The 10,466-nt window shown below is 45.1% G+C and overlaps 4 protein-coding genes across 4 annotated transcripts; 2 read left to right on the top strand and 2 right to left on the bottom strand.

The window, feature by feature from the left end:
- Nucleotides 1-2,186: 2,186 nt before the first annotated feature.
- F5147DRAFT_776762 (uncharacterized protein) lies at nt 2,187-2,689 on the bottom strand (the record flags this gene model as incomplete). Its single annotated transcript, XM_041441892.1, has 2 exons — nt 2,187-2,547; nt 2,604-2,689. The coding sequence occupies 2 exons, from the start codon at nt 2,687-2,689 to the stop codon at nt 2,187-2,189; spliced, it is 447 nt and encodes a 148-aa protein (XP_041289678.1).
- Nucleotides 2,690-2,804: 115 nt separating this feature from the next.
- Nucleotides 2,805-3,140, top strand: F5147DRAFT_776761 (uncharacterized protein; the record flags this gene model as incomplete). The annotated part of the gene is made up of 1 exon (XM_041441891.1): nt 2,805-3,140. One exon carries the CDS (start codon nt 2,805-2,807, stop codon nt 3,138-3,140), a length of 336 nt encoding a protein of 111 aa, XP_041289677.1.
- Nucleotides 3,141-5,771: 2,631 nt separating this feature from the next.
- F5147DRAFT_655375 (uncharacterized protein) lies at nt 5,772-6,391 on the bottom strand (the record flags this gene model as incomplete). The annotated part of the gene is made up of 3 exons (XM_041433972.1): nt 5,772-6,037; nt 6,087-6,175; nt 6,234-6,391. 3 exons carry the CDS (start codon nt 6,389-6,391, stop codon nt 5,772-5,774), a joined length of 513 nt encoding a protein of 170 aa, XP_041289676.1.
- A 1,577-nt stretch (nt 6,392-7,968) lies between these two features.
- On the top strand, nt 7,969-9,986 carry F5147DRAFT_655374 (uncharacterized protein; the record flags this gene model as incomplete). Its single annotated transcript, XM_041433971.1, has 7 exons — nt 7,969-8,145; nt 8,291-8,338; nt 8,460-8,526; nt 8,579-8,732; nt 9,458-9,476; nt 9,838-9,882; nt 9,948-9,986. The coding sequence occupies 7 exons, from the start codon at nt 7,969-7,971 to the stop codon at nt 9,984-9,986; spliced, it is 549 nt and encodes a 182-aa protein (XP_041289675.1).
- Nucleotides 9,987-10,466: the final 480 nt, after the last annotated feature.

Genomic DNA, 10,466 nt, shown 5'->3' with positions numbered 1-10,466 from the left:
ATAGACCCAAGCATGCCATCCAACAAATTCATCAAACTCGTAAACACCCTACCAAGACGCCAGACCAGTATCTACACCCAACTTCATACATGCCACGCACCGCTAAATCAACATCTTCATCACATAGGCAAGAGTCCCTCTCCGCACTGTCCCATCTGCCCAGGAACAAATGAGACAATACACCACTATCTATTCGCATGTCTGCAATATGCCAGAGAGAGGCACATACTTTCGAACACCCTCAGATGCAAAGCCAACTCCCTCACCTATATCCTAACATCCGAGAAAGCGACGGAACCGCTTATGAGATACATCAATAGTACAGAATGATTCAAACCCACATTCGGTGAGCTCCCATTAACCTAAAGAACAGTAATTCACGCAAGCACTGCAACAGATCAGAATACATACATGAAAACACATTAATATGTACCACCAAATGTACTAACACACCCACACTTCGAGACCGGAGGGAATGGCGCTTGCAGGACGAAAGCCAATGTAAGAAGGAGAGAGTAGAAGGAAAGAAGGCCTAAGATCACCAAAATGCGCACACGTCAAGAAACGTGCCATACCATGCCAACCAACCTACCATACCAACTCCCCATCACATACTCCCCCTGTACGAAATCAGTGTCGGCCTTTGCCTGACAATATGCTGACGGAGTACGCGTTCAACCACACACCAAACGCATAAGATTACATACATACATACGATAGTAGATTGGGAGCAAGCCCCCCGAGTAAAGGGCTAAGTCCAACATAGGGTCTATGACCCCAAAGGACAATAAACTGGATTTAAAAAAAAAAAAAACTATGATCCTTATTTTTTGGAGGTCATTGACTGCAACTATAACCTGCTGCTTTGATCCTAAGTACTAATCTCTTGCTGCTTCAACAACTTGGTGATTTAACAGTATAAAATGAAGAAAGACTCTATATTTCTTAATACTCTATTTACTCCATCATTATGGTTAATCAGTCCACTACCAATATCATAGTCTCACTTGCTGAGGTCTACTCTATATATTCAGAAACTTCAATGTATCATTAGTGGTACTCAAAACAAATTTTGAAACTTTTGAAAACTCGCTTAGACGCCGGCTAAACACTTCAAACTCTCGGCAAAAGTTCTGAAAGAACTTGCTTAAGAACACTTAAATCATGCTCGGCAAGTCGGCACGAAGTCGGACATTGAAACACTTAGCATTTTCAAAGCGTGACATATACACAGGGGAAAGTCATACTTTAGAGGGTAGAAAAAGTAACTATGATGTACATTTGTGACAAAGTAGTAGATACTCCAATGCACGTCATATTTTGAATGACAACATTAAATAAAATTGTAAAAAAAAGAACCGAAGTCCGCCCAAAGCCATAGGTAGGGAGAGCGCCAGACAGAATGAAACAAGTGCTAAGGAATGTTACGACAAACGGTCGTGTGCGACTAGGATAATCTAACAGCGACAACCACGACAGTGGTACCGAGTGCTGAGAGTCGTCGGCCTTTACAGACAAGCAAAGGTTGCGTACTCGAACGTAGCTCGTGGTGGTTAACGAGGGGTTACGCTGAGATGATAGCGGTTTACAGACAGTGAGAGGCGTCACTGAAGGTACGAGTCGATGTCGAGCAGGTAGCTTTAGCGGGACAAGGAGTTCAAGGGTAAACCTAGTAAGATTAAAGTAAGGAACGTCTACTTGTAATCTTCGACCTTATATAAGGCTACTCTTCGTATCTAAGCTCAGCCTAAAGCTGGGTTCTAATCTGCTTATCTACATGAGTCAGAGATAGCGTCCATGAGGCGGGCTTCTATCGTAGATAGGGTCCATGCGGTACCCTTCTATCAGTACATGAGGCAGCACGAGGCTTGCCTTCTATCATACACGAGGCAGCACGAGGCTTGCCTTCTATCTTGATAACATAAATAGGTCTTCTAGACCTATGTCGTCATGTGTCATCATGTGCGGTCCAGACCGCTTATCCAAGCCGGCAGTTGCCGCTTATCATCTATCATCATCTATCGTCATCTATCGTCATAGAGCTGGTGAGACTCCGGTATCGTCTATAGCCGTGCGGTGGCAGAGGGCTGTCTGCTGGCAGGGGACTCATGCCATGTTACTGTAACAAGGAAGGGGGGGGGAGAGGGGGAGGAAGATGCCAAGTAGCTGGGGGAGGAGAATGAGTATCAGGAAGATCTGCTTGCTTCTGCAGAGGCACAAGACCAAGTGAAGTGCTTTCGCCAGTGTTCCTTCTCCAGTTCAACACTGATCATTCGCACAGCGACAACGCCAATGCTCGGGCTCGGTGAATTGTCTACCCATGCAGTGGGATGATCAGAAGATGATTTGATGCTCATCTGCGATTTGCTCTTGGCTCTCAAGCGCGCAAGATCGCCAAGAGCCAAGAGCCAGCTGGATCGGAAAAAATGTGGAGTCGGCTCCTGATTAGGATAGGTGTAGAAGGTTGGGGGGATGACAAGGTGGGAGCATGAGCGGCTCGCCAGTAAAGATAAGGTCAGGTGGGATGTGTGGATTAGAATAGATTTGCTGTGAGATAAGGTAAATGTTAGCTGAAAGTTGTGAGAGGGACAACAATTACTTACCTTGTGTCAATAACACCTGGAAAACTAATGATATGGGTGAGCATCAAGGGTGAGGTTGAGGGTGAGGTCAACGACGACACCAACATGCTCAGCGTGAGAACGAAACTTCAGAACTTGCCGAAATTTAAAACTCCGCTACATACTGCGTCACATATACACCAAATGGATAGGGGTTTTGATCCCCTCCACTCCCGCCCCACTATGCCTCGCAGATCTACACGCAAAGACCTTCTCAATGCTGTTAACAAGGCTGCCCTTGCCCTAGCCAAATTACAACTCCAGAATGAACTCCTAGATGATTTATCAGACTTTGACTCTGATTCTGACTCTGACTCTGGCTCTGACACCAACTCTGACTCCGACTCCGACTCCGACTCCGACTCCGACTCCGACTCCGACTCCGACTCCGACTCCGACTCCGACTCCGACTCCGACACTAACTCACTTTCTACCAATATGTCTTTCAGCTCTCCGGCCCCACCATCCTTAATGTCTTCACTCTCTGGTCTTTCTGGCTCTTCCAATTCTTCCAGATGAGATTGCCATTCATTACGATAGGCTCCAACACACTATTGCTGCTTTGCATGATGAGGTTGAGAGGGCACGTGTAATCCACAAGCCTGATGAGCCTCCACCATGAGCTCCTCAGCTTCATATGCTAGTTCACCACGAGGAACACCGCCCCAAGTTGTTTCGGCAGAAACTTCGTGTCAACCCAGAGATCTTTGATGATATCCTTGATGATATCTCTGATCACCCTATCTTTCAGAACAACTCCAATAATCCTCAGCTCCCTGTCTCCATCCAGCTTGCCATCTTTCTCAACCGTGCTGGCCATTACGGCAATGCCATTACTCTTGAGGATGTTGCTCAATGGGCAGGTGTGAGTGTCGGGTCTGTAGTCAATTGCACTAATTGTGTAATGGTTGCACTGCTCAAAGCACATGATCAGTTTATCTCCTTCCCGGAAGATAATCCTGAGGACACCCACCTTACCCAGAAATATGCTGAGGTAAAGACTTGTCCAGAGTGGAAGGGTGGTTATCTAGCTGTTGATGGCTCAACCATTGAACTTTTCACCAAACCTGGTTATTATGGGGAGGTTTTTTTTGATAGGAAATCCAACTATTCCCTTGGTTGTCAGGTAATGTTTTCTTTCTTATTTATTTTTTTCAGACAAATTAATTTAATTCTAGGCGGTTATTATGCCCCACAATCTCTTGATTGTCAATTATTCTCTTGGACATCCTGGGAGTGTCCATGATGCATTTGCCTTTCGATCCACTCACCTCTATGAAGAGCATGAAGATCTTCTTCCTGATGGTCACTGGGTTTGGGCGGATAGCGCATATCCATTGGAGCCATGGTGTATTGCCCCTTTCAAGAAACCACACAATGGTTGGTTGACAAAAGACCAGAAGACATTAAATTATCACCTATCTAAGGTTTTTTTTTTTAATTCCAATTTTTTCAACAGATTTAAATTTATTTAGATTTGTGTACGTGTTGAACACACGTTTGCTGCTTTGAAGGGGCGGTTCCAGTCTCTCTGAGAGCTCCGGTTCAAGATTCAGAAAGAGAAGGACTTGAATTTTGCTGTGCAGTGGATCAAGTGTTGTATCATCCTCCACAACATGATTATTCACTCCGAAACTCGTCATCACAAGCAGGACAGAACATACGAGAGTACTTTGAAGTGGGCTCGTGAAGAGGGTCAAGATTTCATTCCTCAAGATGTTGAGGGTCCGGATGGCAATGATGTAGTGGGTGACAGGTCTTATGAAGGAACTCCAGGACAGACTACTCATTCAAAGCTGATGGATCAGCTCTTTGACAGTCCTTATTCCAAGGCACAGCACAGGGAAGGGTGAACCATCCTTACATTGACCAAGCAGATGAGTACTACCAGTAGTATACTTGTACAAGATGTATGCAAACATATGTAAGATGAAGACAAATAAGTATCAAAATCACAACAGGACAGCAACAGAAAGCAATGGGCACATCAATGAGATAACGAGACAAGGAAGAGACGATGATGACGACATGATGACGACGACAGTGACCACAACAACCACAACAACAACGACACAATGACACAATGACCAACACAACAACCATGACCACAACAACAACGACACAACAACGACACAACGATGACACAACGATGACACGATGATGACGACAACACAATGACAACGACACGGGACTCAGGTACTTCCACCGCCACCACCCTGCATCACTTGATGATACTGAATCTGCAGATGCAGAGTCTCTGCCTCCTTGTTGAGAACTACCAAATGTGCCTCGTGCACTTGAATGTCGACTTCACGAAGGCAAATTTCAGCAGCTTTATTCTCCTGCTCTCACTGATGGTTCAGAATGGCCTGAGATGCCTCGTGTGCACGCATATCACGAAGCCAATTATATTTTTTTGTATCCTGGTGGTTTTTGCTCTTCGCCTCGAGCTTGGCAAGAAATCATTGATGCTTTGTGTCGCAGATGGACATGACGTCGGACTGGATGCTACTGATTTCCCCCGCCAGATTATCTACTTGATCCTGTACATCCGATTTTGCTTTCTTCTTCTTCATCCCGCCATCCGGTTGCGCCGATAATGACATCTGTGGGGTTGAAGATGTCGAGACTGTGTTGCGAGCTGTGGATGAAGGGGTCGACATACTGTGCGACATCAATGGAGGTTTGTGTTGCCCCCTGTGACTGCCGGCCTGGTGAGCAAACACTGAATGACTGTGGTAGGCGGCAGTAGGTGCCTTTGCAGGCACATGGAAAGGTTTTGGGTCAGGAGCGGGAGAGGGCGAAGGCGAAGGTGAAGGCGATGCAAAAATTCGCTGTTTTTTTCCTACAACTTTCGGAGGGCTGACCCCTATGCCATCCTGCATTCTGTCATCACCATCCTGCATCCCCTTGTCTTCCTGCATCCCCTCGTCATCCTGCAGATGGTCCGGTGGGGGTGAAGTATCGGCTTGGTCCATCGAAAAATTAACATCAGTGTGAGAGAGCCCACACAGGTGGACTTGAGGAGGGTGACTAGGAAGAGTAGGGCCGGGAGTATTATCAGCGAATGCAGATGGTTGTTGGAGAAGACGTGGGTCAATTGGAGGGTCATTTTGAAGGGCAGGAGCTGTGGGAATAACAGGGGGATTGTTATGATGGGGGGGCAGGAGTAGACTGGAATTGTGGATCAACTTGGGTGGGGGGGTCGCCATAGGTGGACTGAGCGTTTGCAATGCCGGAAGGCTGAGGCCGAACACGAGCGGCAGCCATACTAGATGACAGCTGGACAAGTGAGTACATTTGGCCAGCGTGATCAATGCCTGGCCTCGACAAATGTGATGTTACTGCAAATGCAGGGTTCGAGTGCCAGATTCTATCAAGGTCCGCAAACCACTTCCATTCAGAGCAGATTTCAGCTAAAAAGTACAATTAGATGACAATAAAAATCAGCAACAGATGACTCACCGAATAAATTTGCATGCCCACTACCGGGCAGTACACCAGCGCCAGTAGCACTAAATCTGGCCTTGAGCTTCTTATACTTGGTTTTGAGACTGCGAGATTTTTAGGAGTTTTATCAGCATAGACAAGTATGAATAGGAGACTACATACCCCACGATGTGGTTTGCGACTGAATTGCAAAATTTCTTCGGATTGTGATGGTATGCGGGGCCATATTTAGTGTGTTTGGCAAATATGAGTTTGGTGATGATAGCGTAGATATCGCCCTTGTCCTTGCCTGAGGCCTTTTCACCATCAGTAACAGGCATTTTTTTGCCATCAGAGTAGAACAGGATCCGACAATCAGCAGAGTTAGAGGTGAGATGATCAACAAGTACATCAGTGAGGGTGTCTTCCCTCCCCCACTGAACCGTTACCTTGGGTCCGGTGTCACTGGAAGGGATATGTTGAATATTCGAGGCGGTGTAGGACTTGGAGTCCTTGTAGCCTCATAGAGGCTATTTTTGTGGTATCCCTCAGCACCCTATTACTTTCCTACATGAAGCACAGCTTTCCCGCGAGTCGCGCATAGCGGCCGCTACTTTCCCGCGACGGCCGCAACGTTCCCGCGCGTGTGCACAGCCGCGCTTAGCGGCCGCTTTTCTTGCGCTTCATCAGCCGACGTTCCGCACCCATCCATAGTCCAAAACCAACCCAATGGTACATTGTTTCATAATTATATTTACATATCGGACCATTTTCGCATTGGACCACCTTTATTACATATAGCTTTACATACATAGCTCAGTAGCGCATCGGCTCGGTTCCGCGTGACAGCACTTAGCGCTATACTTAAGCACTAGCAGTACATACCATTCAGTAGCTTGTTTTCTGGACGTTCCAGTAGCAAACTCCCATTAGCCTACAGTTGGTAGCTATTGGTAATCAGTATCCATTTACTGCTCGCATCGTATCAGTTATCACTTGGCTCTACATCTATCTCTATTATCATCCGAACCCCTCGCGCATCGGCCGCTTCGCAGCCGCGTCTTTCCTGCGCCTTCGGCTTTCGCCCGCCGCTACATTCCCGCACTACACACGCGCACCCGCCGCTTTCCTGCGCTTCGCATTGGCCAACAAGCAGCACCTTCTGCGTCCATTTCTAGACCTTTGCTGCACTAGCTTCCCCTTTAGGGTCGAACACACTTGTTCCGCAAGTATAGCAGATAGGCAGTGCACGACCTACAACATAAAGATATCAGTTTGGAGCCTATAGCACCACTCTGGATTGTAAACCTACAGCGGATTGAGGGGGCTCCATTCCCCTCGAGAGCAGACGAGTGTTGGCTCGAACTCGTGCAGACTGGCGAGCATGTTGACGAGTAGCAGGCATTAATGTGTTTTTGAACTCCGAAGCACGATGCCAGACTGACCTTGAATTCCAGTATACCGCATGTTGTGCTTTGTTAGTCTTCAAGAGGCTTTAGCCGATGTTCAAGATTTTATTCTAAGGTTTGCTAGTGAATGGAACTTAGCCAGACATTGCTGTAATTCACACTCTCCTACTATGGAGTGAATAATTTCTTAGAAAATGAGTCCTCTAATTTTATTAAAATATTAATGTTTCTTGGAATTTCATTTCTTGCAACTAGAATGTGAATATTGGCCTTGGAGGTGAGGTCAATTAGAAAGCTCATACTGGGAGTCTCAAATCTCAAACATCAGAAAATACTAGTGCAGTTCAAAACAATTGAGTGCTCACCTCTTTTATCCAGCCAAAAGATGTAAATATATGTGCAATTGCTATCCCTGGCCCTGTAAAAGCTTTGTGGCAGCCTGTGAAAGAAGAGTGCAGGCACTTGTTGAATTAGCTTTATACTAGTTGTATGGAAACCATTAAACCACAATGGAATTTTGGGTAGTGCATTTCTGCTCTAAGATATGTGGAAGGGACAATTTTTCAATTGAAAGGGTCATATTCTTCTCATGGCCTGCTGGAGCATGTAGTGATGTTCTGGCCCGGCTTCAAGCCCCGGGCCAGCCAAAGCCGGGCCAGATTGAGCCAGGCCAAGCCCAGGCCCAGGTGACGGCCTGACCAGGGCTTTGGCCTAGGCTTCAATTCTGCGAAGCCTGAGCCGCCAGCCCAAGCCGCGGCTTAGAATTATGTAAGTACTGCGCAGGAGCCTGATTGTCAACTCTATTTTTGTCATTTTCTTGCTTCTCTTTAGTTCTTGCTTCCTAGTCCATCATACTGTAGGGTATGTCAGAATGACACAGTGAGTTGCCATTGTCGTCTTCTTTCAAAGCTCTCGCTAATACTCACCCCGGTGACGGAGAAACAGACATCACTCGCCGTATCATATTGCGCTGTTTTCAGCAATCTATGCACCTCTCAAGTCCTACTTTGTGCTGCAGCTTCGTGAGCTTGATGGATTCTTGAACAAGTTTCAGTCGTTTATAAATGGTATGTGTGTGTATTTTATCTGTGTAACTGCCTGCAATGACTGGCATGACAGGCACAGTTCTCACCGATGGTGAAGATGAGCCACGTGTTGTGCGTCCCATATGCAAAATCAAACCCACTGCTGCCCTCCTTCAACACTCAGAGAAAGTGGCTCTTCCCTCCCAAACAAAAGCTATCAATGATTTCCGTGCAGCTGAGGCCGCCAAGTGTGCTTCAGAGTGATGAGGTGTCTGACTTTGAGATGGACTAGGTCTGCTCCATGTTGCTTGTTCCGTAATTCTATTGCACTACAATATATAATGTCGCACTGATAGCAAAAGAGCCGCGGCTTCGTTTGGCTCAAGCCGTGGCTTTTGGCCGGCTTTGGCTCACGGCCTTGGCTTGAAATCTGGTGAGCCCGAGCCCCCTCAGGCCAAGCCAAAGCCAGGGGCTTTGAGCCAAAGCCGGGCTGGAACATCACTAGGAGTATGTCTCCACAGCATGATGTATTAATTAAATGATGTTGGAATTGAGCCATGAAAGACCTACTTGCCTTACTACCTTTAGTGTTAGCCAAATTGGCATGTCCATTTTATTCACACTAGTACTATGAACATCTAGGCAATTGATGATATGTCTGATTGTGTCCCAAGTATCATGGTTGCAGTGTTGATTTTGTGCTACTATTTTTCTATGTTTCTCAACAGTCCAAAAAAACATTCAGATGATATGAGGATAGAATACTGTCTGCCTACCCCATGTTTTTAGTTATTATACCTATCTAGGTGCTATTCTTGCTCATTGCATGTTGATAATTCACAAGACATAGAATTCATCTTGTTGAAATTTATATATTTGTTGATATATGCATATTGTCAACACAACAGCCTTCCTAAGTTCACCTTGGCCTGTACCTGCTGGTGACATTTAAAATTGTTAACAATTATACTAGGTCAATCTATTCAGAAAAGGTGATTTTTAATGTTTACTTATAAAGTGAGGCACTCTGGCAGGATGGATCAGCACTAAAGTAGGAATCCTAGCTCATAGTTGGTAGTTCTGTAGTGTGTTAGTACTGAATGGATAGATCCTTAGTCTCCTACTATAGAGGTCTAGCCTTGGTTTTCCTTGCAGTCTGTACCTAGTCTACTGGTGACACCAAATCATCAACAGCAGAGCAGTCAAATACTCACTATGCACTCTGTTTATATCTGGGAACAGCCTCTAAACTGTATTACATATAACTTCTGATAGCTTTGACTCATCTCTCACTACCATCATTAATCATAGGTATAACTTTAGGTATTTGATATCGCTACATTTGATTTATAGATTGGGTCAAGAGTTTCAAAGTCTTTGGAGAAGATCTTGAATGTAGTGAGTAGATTGTATAGGGATAAGCAGTGGCTTTTTACATTATACTATTTGGTAATGTGTTTTAGGTATTTATGGAGGTGGTAGGAAGTAGCCAGAGTGTTTAGGCATAATGCTATTTAATATAGTACTTGGGTTGGCGCTGGGCTTATATCCTGCCAAATTTCTTTGATAATTTGATTGTATTTTTCAATACTCCTTTGACCTTCTGAAAGCTCTGCACATCATTTCAAGTTGTCCAATGATCGTCCATCTATTTCTAAGGCCAATTTTCAATCAACAGTACTAGCACCAGTTATCTAGCATGAACCCATATTGGCTTCTATCATTAAGAAAGATCTCATATCAGCTCCAGTTATTGAGGACATACAAACAATTATCAAGAATGTCATGATATCTGATTAAAGAGGTTATTACTAACTACATTCAATGTTAGTTCTGAATATGCACTTTAATGAATCTAAGCAACCAGACCTATTCTTATCTGACTGGTATCTAAGGTTGGTTTTGACTTTGATGTATCTCTTTCTGATACTTTCCTCAGATTAGGTTTAATGAAGCCAGAGCAAAACAGAATCTTATGGTTA

This window comes from Suillus discolor, assembly GCF_016758755.1.
Source record: "Suillus discolor strain FC423 chromosome Unknown F5147scaffold_52, whole genome shotgun sequence".
Lineage (NCBI taxonomy): Eukaryota > Fungi > Basidiomycota > Agaricomycetes > Boletales > Suillaceae > Suillus > Suillus discolor.
The sequence above is the reverse complement of the archived record's forward strand: the minus strand, read 5'-3'. Positions and strand labels throughout refer to the sequence as shown.